Raw genomic sequence first — 18,905 nt, 5'->3', positions numbered from 1 at the left:
CCTGCTACAAATAACTAGCCAGAGCCCAACCCTTTATTTCAGCCCATCCTTTTTGTTGTAGCCCATCCCTTTGTTTCCTGTTTTAGTTAATCTATAATCTATAGAAACAATGCTTATCACTGGCTTGCTGTCAATAAATATGTGGGTAAATCTCTGTTCCTGGCTCCCAACTCCAAAGGCTGTCAGCCCCATGATTTACCACTCCACACTCTGTATTTCTGTGTGTGTGTCTTTAATTCCTCTAGCACTGCTGGCTGGTCTTGGCAATGTCTGTATCTCCTGGTTTTTGGCTCAAGTTGTGGAACTGAAACTATTTACTAAGCTCTCTATGTGTCTTTGCAAATATGTGTCTATAATCAACAAAGACCTATATCTAATTTTGTGTATAATGTTCTCCAGTATTTGGAGGAGATTGATAAATTAGATTATAAAGTCTCTTAAAGGATCTCTGTTCTGATTTATACAGATATGTAAATTGAGTATTCCTAAAATTCTCCAAAAATAAGGAAGTTGAATTAACAGTGTTTTAAATGTGCTAGACTTTAAAAATCATACAGAAAACAATTTGGGATCATTTAGGAAGATTCACATAATTAAGGCACATCTGTGGTAAACAGACAAGTTTAATATTTTGGTTTATATAAGTCTATTTTATCTATCAGTATTAAATACAATACGAACATACACTTTATTCTACTTGTGTTTGTTTTCCCTATAGTTATTCCGGCTAATAAGCTAACATTACTTCTCAATAACATTTTTTAAAACTGTGGTATAATATACATAACATGAAATGTACTCTTTTAACCATTTTTAGGTATATACTTGAGTGGCACTGATTACATTCACAGTGTTGTGCAACCATCACCACATCCATCTCCAGAACTTTTTCAACATCTGAAACAGTCACATATAACTGTTAAGATTATGAAACATGTGGCTGAGTGCGGTGGCTCACGCCTGTAATCCCAGCACTTTGGGAGGCCGAGGGGGGCAGATCACCAGGTCAGGAGATCTAGACTATCCTGGATAACATGGTGAAACCCCCATCTCTACTAAAAATACAAAAAAATAGCCAGGCGTGGATGTGGGTGCCTGTAGTCCTAGCTACTCGGGAGCCTGAGGTAGGAGAATAGCGTGAACCCGGGAGGTGGAGCTTGCAGTGAGTCAAGATCGCACCACTGCACTCCAGCCTGGGCAACAAAGCAAGACTCCATCTTGGGGGGGAAAAAAAAAAAGATTATGAAAAATGTAATAAGTTTATGTCCAACTAAATTGAATCATTACCTGGGTAAACTTTTTTTTTTTTTTTTTTTTTTTTTGAGATGGAGTCTCGCTCTGTCGCCCAGGCTGGAGTGCAGTGGCTGGATCTCAGCTCACTGCAAGCTCCGCCTCCCGGGTTTATGCCATTCTCCTGCCTCAGACACCCGAGTAGCTGGAACTACAGGCGCCCGCCACCTCGCCTAGCTAGTTTTTTGTATTTTTTAGTAGAGACGGGGTTTCACCGTGTTAGCCAGGATGGTCTCGATCTCCTGACCTCGTGATCCGCCTGCCTCGGCCTCCCAAAGTGCTGGGATTACAGGCTTGAGCCACCGCGCCCGGCCTGGGTAAAGTTTTTATTTCCCCAGTAATTATATTGTGTAGCATGCCAACTGGAAGACTATTATCTTTAGGCAATTTGCAACCTTGGACTGACTGAGTTAATGGATACTTTGGATGGTTGGGTACTTTGATAATTTCTAAGTAAAATATTAATAGAATACTGAAATATTGATGAAAAGGCACAATTTTTATGTTTATGTGCTTTTCCTTTTCGCTTTTATAGGCCACTGAAGGTAGGAACCTTGGGTCATGCTAATAGACATGTACATGCTGTCTCTTGGGGGGCTGCAGACAGTGGTATCTGTGAGCTCCATGAGTCTGACATACTGCTAGTGTGTAAGGCTATTCTCAATTACTCACTCCAGTTTTCTAGGTGAACCATGAGTTTAGTATGTTATATAATTAACAAGTCGTTGTGTGGCTATATTAGAAGAATAGTACAGAAATACAATTGCATGCATGCTTTTTTTTTTTTTTTTTTTTTGAGACAGAGTCTTGCTCTGTCACCTGGACTGGAGTGCAATGGCACCATCTCCGCTCACTGCAACCTCCGCCTCCCAGGTTCAAGCAATTCTGCCTCAGCCTCCCGAGTAGCTGGGATTACAAGTGTGCACCACACCCAGATAATTTATCTATTTTTAGTAGAGCCAGGGTTTTGCCATGTTGGCCAGGCTGGTCTCGAACTCCTGACCTCATGTGATCTGCCCACCTCAGCCTCCCAAAGTGCTTGGATTACAGGCGTGAGCCACTGCACCCAGCCTGATTTTTCTTTTTTCTTGGATTACAGGTGTGAGCCACAGCACCCAGTCTGATTTTTCTTTTTTCTTTCTTGAGAAGGCTCTCACTCTGTCACCAAGCTATGGTGCAGTGGTGCAATCATGACTCAGCGCAGCCTTGACCTCCCAGCTTCAAGCAATCCTCCCATTTCAGCCTCAACCTCCCAGGCTCAAATAATCCTCCCACCTCAGCCTCCCAAGTAGCTGAAACCACAGGCATACACCACCACATCCAGCTAATTTTTAAAATTTTTGTAACGAAATTAGCCAGGTACAGTGGTGCGCACCTGTAATCCCAGTCACTTGGGAGGCTGAGGCAGGAGAACTGCTTGAACCGGGGAGGCGGAAGTTGCAGTGAGCCAAGATCGCGCCACTGCACTCCAGCCTGGGTAACAGAGCGATACTTCGTCTCAAAAAAAAAAAACAATTTGTAGAGATAAGGTCTCCTTATGTTGCCCAGACTGGTCTCGAACTCCTGGCCTTAAGTGATCCTCATCCCTCGGTCAGTCAAAATGGTACCTGGGATTACAGGTGTGAGCCAGTGCATCCAGCCTGCTTTTCATTTTTAAGTAAGGAGGGTAGTTCCTCATAAAACAGTGAGTCTCAGACTTTTTCGTGTCTGGATCTTTTGCCAGAATTGGGACTTACCCCCATAAATCTTTGTTTTGTGGGTTAGAACTAGCAGCAGTTACAATATTGGAAACAGAAATAATGTTTTAAAAACTTATTAATTGATTTGGAGGTTATGTTAACATGCATAACATCTCAGTATTTCTATAAGAATAGTTCTGATCTCCCAGACTCCCTGGGAACCGGTATTTGAAAGTTGTGTCAATTGGTTTCAGAATATGAAAGGACACAACATAGGACAAATCTCAGAAAGTGACTATCTGAGCCTGAAAAGATAATATTAAATGAGTTAAATTTTTAGCAAAGGTGACTTAACCTTGAAAAGTTTGGTTCTTTGGTTTACTAATCAAGGCCTTTGCCTATACCATGAGAAGTCATTCTTTTTTCTTTCTTTTTTGGGACGAAATCTCACTCTGTCGCCCAGGCTGGAGTGCAATGAAGCGATCTCAGCTCACTGCAACCTCCGCCTACCGGGTTCAAGTGATTCTCCTGCCTCGGCCTCCCAAGTAGCTGGGATTACAGGTGTGCACCACCATGCCTGGCTAATTTTTTGTCTTTTTAGTAGAGACAGGGTTTCACCATGTTTGCCAGGCTGGTCTCAAACTCCTGACCTCAGGTGATCCACCCAAGTTATGGGATTACAGGAATGAGCCACTGTGCCCGGCCAAGAAGTCATTCTTTGTATGTAATCTGCCAAGACAGCAAAGATTCACTGTCTTATCCGAAAAATTTTCTGAGCTTTATGCTGACTTCACTGTCTGAAAAAGGAGATTCAGGCCATGTGTCTTTGACAGGAGAGGTCCAGAGCGGCACTGAGTTCCCCCTCAGCAAGCCAAATCAGGATGCACGTGTGGCCCACAAGTCCTACTGCTAGTCAGTGGGCTGAGAAGGGCTCTACCAGGTGTCTCTGCTGTAAAGCCACTATTTTCACTCTCAATCATTAGTACATGTTTGGGTGAGGTACTTTAAAACCATGGTACTTCAAAAAGTGCCATGCTGGCTGTGAAGGTGTAGGGGCCACCTAGGAGGACACTCAGAGGCCTCCACGAACCGAGAATCATGCTCCAGCTGTCAGTCAGCAAAGAGACAGGAACCTTGGTTCTCCAATCACATGGAACTGAATCCTGCCAACAACCTCGATGGGGAGTGAACAAACCTGGCCTAGCCAACACCTTGATTTCAGTCATATGACTGAACAGAGAACCCAGCTGAGCCCATCTGGACTTGTGTCCTACAAATCTATGAAATAATCATTGGGTGCTATTTTAAGCTAAGTTTATAACAACTTATTACACACCAAACAAACAAAAAACCACTAGGAAACTTTAACTCACTCATTTTACTTATTTATATCTGTATATGCTCACTGCTTCCTATTTGATTACATGGGTTATAATGTTTCTAAAGTTATTTATTTTGATGCTCAAATCATCACTAATTTTGCCTGTGACATTTCCCCCATCATGCTTTTAACAGGTCCTTACTTTCTGGATGTTCTATAAAACACAGTATTCTGGGTTCATAACATATTTTCCTGGCCCCAGGTTGGAACCAAGGAGTCCTGGTTCCATTAATGGAAAATGAGGTGTGGGTCTGGGCATGGTAGCTCACGCCTGTAATCCCAGCACTTTGGGAGGCCAAGGTGGGTATATCACTTGAGGTCAGGAGCTCGAGACCAGTCTGGTCAACACAGTGAGACCTCAACTCTACTAAAAATACAAAAATTAGCTGGGCGTGGTGGTGCATGACTGTAGTCTCAACTACTTGGAAGGCTGAGGTGGAAGGATCAGTTGAAACCAGCAGGCAGAGGTTTTAGTGAGCCAAGATCATGCCACTGCACTCCTGCCTGGGCAACAGAGTGAGACTCTGTCTCAAAAAATTAATAATAAAAAGAAAAAGAAAATGAGATTTGGAGGCCATGACCTGGGTGCCAAGTTTTCCTGTTACTATTCAGGTACCACACTCCTAGGCAGGTGCCTTCAGAGGTCAGAGTGTATGTAACACACAAACACACACACACTCTCTCTCTCGGTCCTATTTCCACATTTATTTAGATGCATCCATATGTGAACACACATATATAACTGGGGAGACGCAGAGGGAGGAGGAGGACAACGGGTTCACACTGTTATACCCATTTCCAATGCAGCTCCACAGTGTCCATTCCAATTTCCTGTCTTTCTGTATTTGTAGCTCACTCCAACATGAGAAACCTAGTTTCCCTTACTCTCAATGAATTTACGTATTTGTTCAATCCCCTGTGTGTAACCAAACTACTACCTCCATCACCCTCCTGGGTGCACCCCGACATCCCAGACAGCTGTCCCAACACGTGGGTGCCTCATCCGGCTTGGGTAAACCCCATGCCAGGTCACCCCGTGGGGGATGACCTCCTCACGCCCTCGGGAGCACCTGGGACCTCCCCCTGCCCAGCATCTACCTTCCTCTGTACCACCTAAAGGCCTCAGGACTGATCACTTTAGGAAGTGGAGTGTGGAATGCCTCAAATTACTAACTCACAAGAGGGAAAAATAGTAACTCGATGACCACAAAAAGATGATGCAAACACTGACCAAATGGTTAGAGTGGAAACAACCAGCAAAGACACCAAGGGTCCTGAAGAGGACCCAGGGTCTGTCAAAAAGGCATAGCCCAAAACTCACCAAGAGGAAACATCAGACAAACCCACATGGAAGGACACTGTTCAAACTAACTGGCCTGCAATCTTCAAAAATGACAAGTCGTAAGAACTAAGAAAGGTTGAAGAACTATCCCACATTAAAGAAGCCTAAAGAGTTACAACTAAAAGTAACACATGATCCTACACTGAATTCTAAACCAGGAAAAATGCAGCTAAAAAAAAAAATTAATAGGGCAAGTGAAAAATGTGCCTATTGACTGTTACTTGGAAGAATATGTATCCATGTTATCTTTCCTGATTTTGATAATAATACTGTTGTTATGTAAAAATGTTCTCACTCTTAAGAAATATACAATGGGCCGGGCGCGGTGGCTCAAGCCTGTAATCCCAGCACTTTGGGAGGCCGAGACGGGCGGATCACGAGGTCAGGAGATCGAGACCATCGTGGCTAACACGGTGAAACCCCGTCTCTACTAAAAAATACAAAAAACTAGCCCGGCGAGGTGGCGGGCGCCTGTAGTCCCAGCTACTCGGAAGTCTGAGGCAGGAGAATGGCATAAACCCGGGAGGCGGAGCTTGCAGTGAGCCGAGATCCGGCCACTGCACTCCAGCCTGGGCGACAGAGCGAGACTCCGTCTCAAAAAACAAATAAATAAATAAATAAATAAATAAATAAAAGAAATATACAATGAAGTCTTCAAGATCTATGACACCTTCAGCTTATTCACAAACAGTTCCGAAAAAAATGTCCCATGTAAATGTAAAAACATGCACGAACACACAATAGAGAAAGTACATGCGATAACATAAATGGTACAAAATCTTAATAACTGGTGAATCCAGAGAGAACTCATGGAGTTCTTTTTACTGTTACTGCAACTGTTCTGGAAGTTTGATATATCAAAAAAAGTTATTAAAACACTAATTTTCATCTCTAACATGATAGATTTTGTTTTGTCACCTAATGTTGCTTACTTTCTGTTTTTCTCAAGGATCGAATAATCTAGATAGAGTATATGTTTAACAGGCAAATCCTTTTTTTTTTTTTTTTTTTTTTTTTTTTTTTTGAGATGGAGTCTCGCTCTGTCGCCCAGGCTGGAGTGCAGTGGCCGGATCTCAGCTCACTGCAAGCTCCGCCTCCCGGGTTCATGCCATTCTCAAGTCTCAGCCTCCCGAGTAGCTGGAACTACAGGCGACCGCCACCTTGCCCGGCTAGTTTTTTTTTTGTATATTTTAGTAGAGACGGGGTTTCACCGTGTTAGCCAGGATGGTCTCAATCTCCTGACCTCGTGATCCGCCCGTCTAGGCCTCCCAAAGTGCTGGGATTACAGGCTTGAGCCACCGCGCCCGGCCCAGGCAAATTCTTTAAAACAATCACAGTAACTTCCTTTATTAATCTAATACAAATCTTTTCAATGAGTTAATTAACAGAACTCAAAAAAGAAAATTAAATACTACAAAGATATATGCTATCGGATACATTCATTTTACTAAGTGATGTATTTGTCACGAACACTCAAATTATGGCACTCCTTACATAAATGTGAATTTTAAAAGCTATAAAGATCAACTAGTTTGTAATTTTGGTCTCTAAAACATACTTGTTATTACAATCTGTAAAAAAAAATTGTGACTTTTCTTCATGAACTCTGCATATGTACCGCGGATGTCACAAAAACCAGACACAGTGCATGAAATCTGTCACACAACTTTTACTTAATGTTTCCAAGCCAGTAAGATTTAACAATAAAATAACGATTTACATAAGTAAAACCTCACAATTTTTTTTCTGCATTTCTTTTTTTGGCCTCATGAAGGAAAAAACCTTACAAATTAATACTTGACTTCTACTTTGAAGATAGTAAAGCTTAAATTCTTACAAATACTTCAGTCTTTCTCCCAATGGAATCTGTTCGCTTGCATTGGATGACAAGGTCTCTTTTCACTCCAGTTTAAGTAAGTCTGTGCCCCATCCCAACTCTTAAGTCCTACTTTTTTTCTTAACTAGTAATATTTTTACCTGGACAGATAATTTTTTCCTTTGACTCTTTTCCCAAACCTATTTTTTCTATGATGACACTTTTTTCCCAATTCTTAATTAGCTACCCTTAGTGTGCTTCATCAGCTATGTTTTAAAAAGCAATAAAAATCTAGTGAAAGTAAAAATACAAAATCACTATTGAATTTTCTGAAGTTTTTAATTCCTCACTGATTTATTCAACAAATTTTTTTGCAAAGCAGTGTATTAGGAGCCATAAAAATTTAAAGGTATTTAAGACAGTCCTTGTCTTTGAAGATTTTATAAATCTTAGTAAGCTATAAGGGAGTAAATGAAAAATATTTTTAATACCTCAACTATATTTATCACAATTAGAGTCAGAGAAATTAGGGAAATTACAAAAATAGCAATCAAACATATTTTGAACACGTTGGGTTTACATTTCAGAAGTTGCAAAAATACAGTCCTACCTATTATAGTTATTCCATTTCCATTTTAATTACAATACACATCGTAATTCTTCTAAACCTTACCTGACAAGGCTGAAGTCTTCAGGTAGCCATCCAGGCAGGGGAGAATGTCTTTGTAATAAGGCTGCATTACATGTCTGTCGATATAAATTGACCATTCTTCTAGAGCATTCAGGCCTACTTCTGCCAAGGGGGTATAGCTCAGGCCCAGTTTGAAAGCCATCTGTATGTTAACACAAACAAGTTAAACTAAAACACAAGAAATAAAAGATTTAAAGGAAAAAAAACACCACGTAATTGTGGTTTCTAATGAATACACCTTTTTATTGCTGGACGCCCGACACTACTGGAGTGTGCAGTCCAGGTAATTAGGAGGAAAGCAAGCAGCTGTCTCTGTGGCTGTGGTATACCGCAGCCTTTCAAGACACACAGGTTTAACTTTCACATCGACCTCCAAGTGCAGTTCAGAGTCACCAAGGGTCTAAGTCCCAAAGCCAGTAAGTGGCAGAAACAGACCCTGACCCGGGTACGCCTGTGAGGAAACGCTTGCTGGGACTGCCTTGGCAAGAGCGTGGTGTTTCCATGTGCTCTGGGACTCACAACAGTCCCAGATGTCTTGAACAGAGCCCAGATGGCTCTGTTCAAGACAACACCTACCTGCAGCGCAGGAATGTAGGCTCTAATATCGAGTTCGATGATGTCATGTGGCAGGGACAGAAGAAAGGTCAAACAGGAGGCCAAAAGTTCATCTTTGTATTGCTTCATTTTAACTGCCACCTTAACAAGAAAGAAGACAATAATGTATATCTGAATAGAGCCTACATTTGAAAATCAACTAAAAAGAATTTGCCCTATTCTCAAATACAAAAATGGGCATGTAGTCTTTATTGACATGACCACATTCACTTACAAATTACATACTAACCTCCAGGAAAGTTAATTTGTTGAAATGCTTAATACCTACTACATGGAAAAACAAGAATCTATTTCATTTTGAGTTGTCATCACTCAATTGAATTACGCTAAGAGAGCTCGAGGGCCTTTTTTTTTTGTAAGATAGAGTCGTGCTGCCACCCAGGCGAGTGCAGTGGTGCAACTCGGCTCACTGCAACCTCTGCCATCCTTCAAGCGGTTCTCCTGCCTCGGCCTCCCAAGTAGCTGGAATTAAAGGCACTCATCACCACATCTGGCTAATTTTTTGTATTTTTAATAGAGATGGGATTTCACCATGTTGGCCAGGCTGGTCTTGAACTCCTGCCCTCAAGTGATCCACCCACCTTGGCCTCCCAAAGTGCTAGGATTAAAGGCTTGAGCCACCATGCCTGAATGAGGGACTTTTGAAGCAAAATAACTTCCTCTACTAGTTTTTTTAGGACCTCACTCCCACTCTAGATTTAGCAAACACACTTTTGTTTTTATTTTTATTTATTTATTTATTTGAGACACAGTCTCGCTCTGTTTCCCAGGCTGGAGTGCAGTGGCACTATCTTGGCTCACTGCAACCTCCATCTCCCAGGTTCAAGCAATTCTCCTCCCCCAGTCTCCTGACCCGACACAATTCTTTTTTTTATTGAGACAGAGTCTCACTGTGTCGCCCAGGCTGGAGCACAGTGGCACAATCTCAGGTCACTGCAACCTCTGCCTCCGGGGTTCAAGTGGTTCTCCTGCCTCAGCCTCCTGAGGAGCTGGGATTACAGGCGTGCACCACCACGCCAGAATAATTTTTGTATTTTTAGTAGAGACGTGGTTTCATTACGTTGGTCAGGCTAGTCTCAAACTCCTGACCTTGTGATCCGCCCACCTCAGCCTCCCAAAGTGCTGGGATTAGGGCATGAGCCACCACACCCAGCCCCAATTCTTAAAATAATTATTTATGATCACTAGGATTTTTTCAATAAACATTCATTTAAAAATAGTTCATGATAACACTAAAATAAATCATTTAAAAATTACCTCTTTGCCAAATTTCACAAATAAAGCAAAGCAAGAATGCTTTTCTGGGTCTTCAGGAGAGTGTTTCAGACTCTTTGGACTAACTCCCTGTCAAATAAAACAGCAAGTTAGTACACTGAACAAGAATCAGGAGACTGCATCCTAATCCAGTGGTTCCCAGCCTGTCTTCAGAGGGGTGAATCCATTTCAAGTTACCAACATCCAATGAAGACAGGAGAGAGAATCAACTCTGCAGACATTTCAAGGCACAGGCCAGTCAGAACAAGAGGAGGGAAGGTGGCGGCTAGTGAGAAGCCATGGACACAACTAAGTCCATTCCCTCTTTCTCATCTCACCCTGTAATTCCCAGGTGGGCTCATCACGTGACTGACTGAAGCGTCCAGAATGCTAATCCAGTTGTTCTCAAACTTCACTAGGTGCCACAATCACCTGGTAGCTCCTAGCACAGGTGGCAGAGCCCTGCCCCCAGGGTTTCTGATGCAGGAAGCAATGCTCAAGGCTGCTGGTCCTGGGACCACACTTTGAAAGGCCTTGTTAATCTTACATAATTAGCCAGGTGCTTGAGCATCAGGGCAAAAAATGCTGCTAGCTTTTTAGAGTGCTATCTAACTGCCAGCCACTCACATATCAATTTTTTAAAACACATATAATAAAATTAGTAGACTTTAAAACTGCATAGGCCACAATCACATATTTTATGATACATTTATATAAACTCATAACCTAAAAAAATGCAAGATTCAACGTCCTGCAAAAAAGACTCACCTCGAAATATTTTATTTTCTTGGCATTTCTTACTGTAATAGAAAGCAATTTGTAGAAACCACTGATGAGGGGCAACCTTGTAGACTGTAAAATTAATTCATATGAAAATGAGTACACCCAAGGTTCAAAAAATTCTGCTTGTTTCTCAGGGAGAATCTCTCTGTAAAAACAAATTAGAAATCGAAGGTAGAAATTTTTATCATACTGATCTTAAAATTATAAGGGACACAAATAACTAAGCTACAATTCCATTGCATAACATTTTCAGGTATCCTAAAATGTTTAGTTATATCTATAATCCATTTTTCTCTACCTGAGGATCTTTTAAACATAAAAAATAATGAAAACTGTAAGCTAGGACACTTACAAACATTTTTAAAGATCTATATAATCGATTATAAAGTTTGTCTTTTATTATTTCTTTTTTTTTTTTTTTTTTGAGATGGAGTCTCGCTCTGTGGCCCAGGCTAGAGTGCTGTGGCGCAATCTCGGCTCACTGCAAGCTCTGCCTCCCAGGTTCACGCCATTCTCCTGCCTCAGCCTCCCAAGTAGCTGGGACTACAGATGCCCGCCACTATGCCCAGCTAATTTTTTATATTTTTAGTAGAGACCGGGTTTCACTGTGTTAGCAGGTGAAACCGGATGGTCTCGATCTCCTGACCTCGTGATCTGCCCACCTCGGCCTCCCAAAGTGCTGGGATTATAGGCGTGAGCCATTGCGCCCGGCCTATTATTTCATTTCTTGTATCTACATAAGGGATTTCCTATATTACAGCCAATAAGTAACAATCATTTTCATTCTTAAATAATTAGAATTTTATAAAATACCTGCAAAATTCCACCAGGTTAATGAAAGCCGAAAAATCTTTAGGTTTAGCCGGATGCAAGTTAGCCGCTGGATCTGAAGTCGGGATCATCCAAACACCAGGAGCCTCATCTCCGTTCTTAAAGAGTAATTGTAGCAAAGAAACATTGTACCATTCAATCACCAATCACTCAACAAATAACTTTCCAACTGACTTCATGGTCAAGGCCTGATGCTATGAAGAAAGAATGCAACAGCAAGAAAGACCAAGATGGGTGCTCAAGAGCTATGGTCTGGTAAGAAGTGCAGGACTTGCAGAAAGCGTTAACCAAAAGGACTCTCGGGAAGTGATGAGAGAATGGGACAAATAGAAAAATGCCAAGGGTGGGCAGCACTTCTTGAGGGAGCTAGCAGTAATGCCTTGACAGAGACAGATTTTTAACAGGTGACCTAGAGATTTCAAGTGAAGAAACAGAGAAATAGAGAAATTATTAACAGTATTAAGAAAGATAAATGAAAAATATGGTGTTTTGGAAGTGCACGAAGATCAGTTTTAAACATGCTAAGTTTGTGTCACCAAATTTGTGTTACCAAACACAACTGTGTATTCAAATTTAAAATGTTGCACAAGTAGCTAGAAATAGACAGCAGAAACCAATAAGGGAGGAGGAGGCTGGAGATCAAACATCTGGGAAGTGCTAACAGGTGGTTGTTGATCTGTTGGAACCAAGTTGGAAGGGCAGGGAACAGAGGAGAAAGGGAAGCCACTGAAGATAGCAATGAACACACACGTGTTCTAAAATGCAGGTCTGTCAGCTGACACAGTTCGAGGAAGTCCCTTTGGGCAAGTTTTTTTTTTAATAAAATTATTTTAGACATATGCAAAGCACAAGAGCAATAAAGCACACATCAGTGTTACTACCTATCATTCAGCATGAAAAAGAGAATACTGCAAGTACAACAAAGCTGATGTGACCACGGGTTTGTACCATTTTCCCTTCATGTTTCCTCTGCACATTCTCCCCATTACCTCTTGTCTAACTTCTCAGGACTGCAGGGGAGGTACTGACGCGTGAACTCGAATCAGCACAATCTAGTCTGAAACAATCACTGCAGTCGAAAGCAAGTGAGATGCCTCCCCAGGATCTCAGTTCTTTCTCGTCAGCCTAATTACCATGGAGTCCAGTTACCACCAATGCCTCAGACAAGAGCAGGGCAGCTCCAGGCTGGTGGCCTTAAGCCATGACTTACCCTTCTTTTTCTGAGACAGAGTCTCGCTCTGTCACCTAGGCTGTAGCACAGTGGCACCATCTCGGCTCACTGCGAGCTCTGCCTCTGGGGTTCACGCCATTCTCCTGCCTCTGCCTCCTGAGTAGCTGGGATTAGGGCGCCCGCCGCCACACCTGGCTAATTTTTTTTTTTGAGACAGTCTCTGTCGCCCAGGCTGGAGCGCAGTAGCGTGATCTCGGCTCAATGCAAGCTCCGCCTCCTGGGTTCATGCCATTCTCCTGCCTCAGCCTCCCAAGTAGATGGGACTACAGGCGCCCGCCACCATGCCTGCCTAATTTTTTGTATTTTTAGTAGAGACAGGGCTTCACTGTGTTAGCCAGGATGGTCCCGATCTCCTGACCTTGTGATCCACCCACCTCAGCCTCCCAAAATGCTGGGATTACAGGTGTGAGCCACCGCACCAGGCCTAAGCCACGACGTATCTTTAATCCAGGCTAGGAAAATTATGTGCAAAAAAAAGGGAGGGCATTTTCTTATTTCTCTTCCTATTATCTATACTCTTCTATCTCAGGAACACATTTAACACCTTGTACCACAAGTTTCCTTAACTATAAACAAGAGCAACCCCAGGTTTCCCTATCCTACACAAAGTCATTTCTACATAAGATTTCTGTCACTGTTTACTATTGCTAAGGAATAAGAAACAAATGAGCCTAGTAAATAACTTTTACAAAAAAAAAAAATTAACATACATAAATTACTTTTTGAACCATCTAGTAATAACATTTTCTATACAATAGGTTATATCCAACAGAAATGCATCAATGGCACATAATAATCCTGAAGAACCAAATTTCCTCCAGTCCTCCTCTACAAATGTGCTATTATCCCCTAAATATTTATATGCAAAGACAGTTGATACAAAAATGATGAAAAATTACTACTAATAAAAATTTCTAACCTCTTGTTCCCCAACAGTCTGTGTTTGTAGTGTAAGATCCAATTTCTCAACAATCTTCAAAACGGATTTTACAAATTCATCATAAAGTAAATGATTCAGACTTTCACTGGAGGAATTCACAGAGAAAAATGCTTCATCTGCTAAAATAGAATCCTTTAAATAAAAAAAAAACAATAAACTTCAAAATCTTGTGCAAAAAAGTATTAGTATGAGTATTTTATAAACATTAAGACACATATACAGATATATGTGCCGATTTGGGTATTATGGAAACAGTGATGATAAACTGTAGCAGATTTACCTGGAAGTTTTCAAGTTGCAAGTTACCTTCCTAAATTATTATAATAGCATTATTTCAGTCAGATATCATTTATCCAGTCATGTAACAAATACTTACTCTGTATATAGTGGTAAGTGAGAAGATTTAGGCAAATCCTTGTCAAAGCATTTACCCCAATTAATTTGTGGATGTGTATGCATAAACACAAATATGTGTAATATGCATCTACAGACACTATGTCTGTGTACATGTAAGGACATGCACGTATACTTATGTGCATACATAATATGCACACATATACAAACATACACATATATACATATATACAAATACATATATATCCATCCTCAGACTGGACCTGTTAGGAGGAACAGCTTAGCATGAGCTGTACCATCTCGCTATTTAAAATTAAAATGAGGACGCAGCAACAGTAACTAATTAATGTTAAAGGAATTCTATGTCTGTGTTTCTTTCAATTCATTTATTTCTACTCTCATTCTAACTTCCTGATTCATAGCTTTAATTTTTTATTTTTGAAGTACAGTTTTAAATTTTTGAAAGTTAGTAAAATATAATTCTGATATGTCTTATGTCTAAACTATGAAGACTAATAATAGAGGAAGTGAGGTACATTTATGGCTTTCAAATGGTAAACATTACCATCATCTGGTCAGAGGTCAGGAGATGTCTGAAGAGATCCACGTAGTCTTTGTATGTGGGCACCTTCCATTTGCCAGTTCTGACTTCCCCTGAAGCACGGTAGTCTTCAGATTCAGACTCGGGGCCCTGGTCAGAAAGACAGCATGACAATGTGTAATGATGGATTCTCAGAAGCAGCACTACTGCCAGAACATGCTGGTTTTCGGAATTTTCTAAATTAAACTGCCACCCGTAGGAGACCATATAATTAAGGAAGACACTGTATTATAAAAGCATAATTTAAAAAGCTGAGGTCAGGTGCGGTGGCTCATACCTGTAATCCCAGCACTCTGGGAGGCCAAGGTGGGTGGATCACCTGAGGTCAAGAGCTCGAAACCAGCCTGGCTGACATGGCAAAATGTCTCTACTCTAAACACAAAAATTAGCTGGGCAAGGTGGCGGTCGCCTGTAATCCCAGCTACTCGGGAGGTTAAGGCAGGAGAATCGCTTGAACCTTGGAGGGGAAGGCTGCAGTGAGCCAAGATTGCGCCACTGCACTCCAGCCTGAATGATAGAGCGAGACTCTGTCTCAAAAAATAAATAAATAAATAAAAAGCTGAAAAATACGTGATTCTTCTGTGACTAAAACTGTGATATACCAAGAAGTATTTCAATACAATATCCACTGAATGTGCTATAATAATCTTGCTTTCGTACCCAGTTCCATCTTTCATCTCATCATATGTCCTATAATTTCTGGGAACTAAGATACGCCTCCCTCAGCAATCTGTCCTAGAGTTTCAAGAGAGAAAACATTTTCTGGTTTACGAAAATGTATAAAACCTAAAGTTATGCTTAAAGATGTTTCATACCTTAGAAGTGTATTTGCCTAACAAAATACAGAGGTATTATATCCTATGCTTTTCAAAATGTAAGGCATTGCTAATAACTAAGAAAAGAACGGCCACTTTTGCAAAATTATATTCGAAAACCTCAGCAACATTCCTAACTTTCAGTGATAACAGATTAATTTTCTAAACATTAAATTCAGAATTTACCTTTGGAAGGACCACTGGTTTAGAACATATTCTGATTAAACCCTGATGCACTGAAAAAAGAAAAAAAAAACAAAAATGAAGGAAACACTGAAAAATAGAATCAAACGCTCAAAAAAAAAAAAAAAAAACCAGTCATTTTATTTTGGAACCCAACTTTACCTCTCAATTTATTTTCTAAGTTCATTAACAGCTTTAATTTTAAAACTTAAAATTATTGGCCAGGCGCGGTGGCTCGTGCCTGTAATCCCAACACTTTGGGAGGTCGAGGCAGGGGGAATCAAAAGGTCAGGAGTTCAAGACCAGCCTAGCCAATATGGTGAAACCCTGTCTCTACTAAAACTACAAAAATTAGCCAGGCGTGGTGGCAGGCGCCTGTAAGTCCCAGCTACTCTGGAGGGTGAGGCAAGAGAATCACTTGAACCCAGGAGGCAGAGATTGCAGTGAACCAAGATTCCACCACTGCACTCCAGCCTGGGAGACAGAGCAAGACTCCTGTCTCCAAAAATAAAGAAAAAAAACCCAAAGACGTAAAACTATTAAAATTCAGAGGTAATAGGATGAAAAAAGGATGAGATTTTGGTCTACCAAAATTTAGGAGTTCATCAAAAGTTGTATCAAAGATACAAAAGAATTTGATAAACAGATTCTCTTTACCTATATCAAATAATGTGTTAATTATCCAACATTACTCATAAAAACAATAAATTGCAAACTTACCCACAGTACTAATGCAATTCCTGAGAACTGGCCCTTTTGCTGCCAAAGCTAGGAACACCTTCACTATGGCTCTGCAACACACCAACTGCATTTTTGGACTGTACTGTGGGAAACTGTCTATCTGCATCACCACAAGGTGCTCCAGAACTGGAGTATACACCTCAGGAACCTACCGGAAATAATTAGCAAACCGTGAGTTAGAGGAGGGAATCAATGAACACAGGAATAATACAAATATTCTAAGTAATTACAACCGAATTAGACACTTGTTTAAAAAAAACATGGTTTGTCATCTAACCTGCTGCTTAACATTTATTACTGTGATTGCCTTAAAAAAAAAAAAAACAAAAAACACACACAGTAAAAATTGTCTTGAGGTGCAATTCTATCCCAAGCAACAATTCCAAATCTTTCAGAAAGATGGCAAGAGAAACAAATTTTTTTTTCCTGTTCTGGATAACAAAAAATCAAGTTTCATGACAATAATTGTATTGCCACAAAATACTAACTAAAACTGTCACATTGTTCCCAACAGTGCCTACACTAAATGTATTGTATGACTCCATCAAGTTATTTGAAGAAATGAAGATTAAATACTTAAAACTGTGCTGTTTAGTTCACTTACTGTGTCAAGGTACAGCAAGACACTAGCAACAGACTGGAGGAAGCTCGGCATCTGATAAACACGGTCGTCACCAGTGTCTGTCTGGGTGAGGAACATCTGCTTGCAACGCTGAATGAGCTCAACATACATGAAGTCAACATCTTTTGCGTTTATAACTTTGCAGGGCTTTAGAAAAGGGAAAACATAAGTTTTCATCAATCTTATCAAGATCAAAATAACGATATTTAAGGTGTCATGTTAAGCCATGTGATTATAAACACAAGTTTAATAAGGCTTTTTTTTTTTTTTTTTTTTTTTGAGATGAACTTTTGCTCTTGTCCAGGCTGGAGTGCAATGGCATGATCTCGGCTCACCACAACCTCCACTTCCCGGGTTCAAGTGATTCTCCCACCTCAGCCTCCCGAATAGCTGGGATTACAGGCATGAGCCACCATGCCTGGCTAATTTTTTTTTCTTTTTTTGTATTGTTAAGTAGAAACAGGGTTTCTCCATGTTGCTCAGGCTGGTCTCGAACTCCTGACCTCAGGTGATCTGCCCACCTCAGCCTCCCAAAGTGCTCGGATTACAGGCGTGAGCCATAAGCTTTTTAATTAAGAAGAAATACAGATATAAAATACAGTATCTGCCCAGGTACAGTGGCCCATGCCTGTAATCCCAGCACTTTGGGAGGCCAAGGCGGGCAGATCACCTGAGGTCACGCGTTCAAGACCAGCCTGGCCACCATGGTGAAACCTCATCTCTAAAAAAACACACACACACACACAAAAATTAGCCACGTGTGGTGGCGCACAACTGTAATCCCAGCTACTCAAGAGGCTGAGACATGAGAATCGCTTGAACCCGGGAAGTGGAGGTTGAAGTGAGCTGAGATCGCACCACTGCACTCCAGCCTGGGCAACAGTGAGGTTTCACCTCAATAAATAAATAAATAAATAAAATATGGTATCTCATTATAAAGATGCTTTGTATAATAATATGTAATCACATTTTCAATACTTATTCACACAGGAAGCATTTATTGGTTGTCAGCTATGTTCTAGGCACTGTTTAGACAGTGGGTACTGAGGACAAATGAAAGGCAGTCCCTGCCCCCAAGGCTGTCCATCTACAGGAGAGGCCAGGAGTCCATACATGACTGGAAGATGCTCCATGTCACGCTCCACACCACACCAGAGACATTTTTTCAAACTCACAAATGTGCTAATGCAATTGCTCAATTTCAGACTTTTCTAAGGCTTCTTTTCCAGGACTTCTGAATCCAGTCCAGACTCCCAGAGGATCTGATGGTGCACCTCGTTTCCCCTTTCCTGTCTATCATGCTCTAGCCACAGGGACAAGCTCAAGTCGGGGTAGATCACTGCGTAAAGGGAAAATCCCATGCGATCTTTTAGCTCAGAGCCTTCTGCCATTCTGTTTCTTCTGCCCTAAGCATATTTAAAGAAGGCAACAGAGACAAATGGAGATGAAGATTAAGAAAATGGGAATGGCTAGGCACGGTGGCTTACAGCTATAAGCCCAGTGCTTTGGGGACTGAGGCAGGAGGTTCGCTTGAAGCCAGGAGTTCAAGACCAGCCTGTGTAACAAAGTGAGATATCATCTCTACAAAAGATTAAAAAATTTGCTGGGCATGGTGGCTCATGCCTGTGGTCCCAGCTACTCGGGAAGTTAAGGCAGGAGGATCGCTTAGCCCTAGAAGTCAGGGCTGCAGTGAGTTATGATTGTACCGCTACACTCCAGCCTGAGAGGCAAAAAAG

The 18,905-nt window shown here is 41.2% G+C and overlaps 1 protein-coding gene and 1 long non-coding RNA gene across 5 annotated transcripts in view; one reads left to right on the top strand and one right to left on the bottom strand.

The window, feature by feature from the left end:
• LOC126960794 (uncharacterized) overlaps positions 1 to 18,905 on the top strand; it is a 114,934-nt gene that overhangs the window by 56,504 nt on the left and 39,525 nt on the right. The window lies entirely within an intron of this gene.
• The window catches only part of PRKDC (protein kinase, DNA-activated, catalytic subunit), a 189,509-nt gene that overhangs the window by 149,396 nt on the left and 21,208 nt on the right, over positions 1 to 18,905 (bottom strand). For all 4 annotated transcript variants that reach the window (XM_050800346.1, XM_050800348.1, XM_050800347.1 and 1 more), the window contains exons 12-21: positions 17,152 to 17,316; positions 16,527 to 16,695; positions 15,810 to 15,859; positions 14,773 to 14,898; positions 13,833 to 13,985; positions 11,665 to 11,780; positions 10,837 to 10,996; positions 10,072 to 10,158; positions 8,776 to 8,895; positions 8,182 to 8,341 (exon numbers count right to left, since the gene is read on the bottom strand). In XM_050800346.1, the coding sequence (XP_050656303.1) occupies positions 8,182 to 8,341; positions 8,776 to 8,895; positions 10,072 to 10,158; positions 10,837 to 10,996; positions 11,665 to 11,780; positions 13,833 to 13,985; positions 14,773 to 14,898; positions 15,810 to 15,859; positions 16,527 to 16,695; positions 17,152 to 17,316 (1,306 nt within the window). The remainder of the gene's footprint in view (positions 1 to 8,181; positions 8,342 to 8,775; positions 8,896 to 10,071; positions 10,159 to 10,836; positions 10,997 to 11,664; positions 11,781 to 13,832; positions 13,986 to 14,772; positions 14,899 to 15,809; positions 15,860 to 16,526; positions 16,696 to 17,151; positions 17,317 to 18,905) is intronic.

Source organism: Macaca thibetana, chromosome 8, assembly GCF_024542745.1.
Source record: "Macaca thibetana thibetana isolate TM-01 chromosome 8, ASM2454274v1, whole genome shotgun sequence".
In the NCBI taxonomy this organism is placed as follows: domain Eukaryota; kingdom Metazoa; phylum Chordata; class Mammalia; order Primates; family Cercopithecidae; genus Macaca; species Macaca thibetana.
The sequence above is the reverse complement of the archived record's forward strand: the minus strand, read 5'-3'. Positions and strand labels throughout refer to the sequence as shown.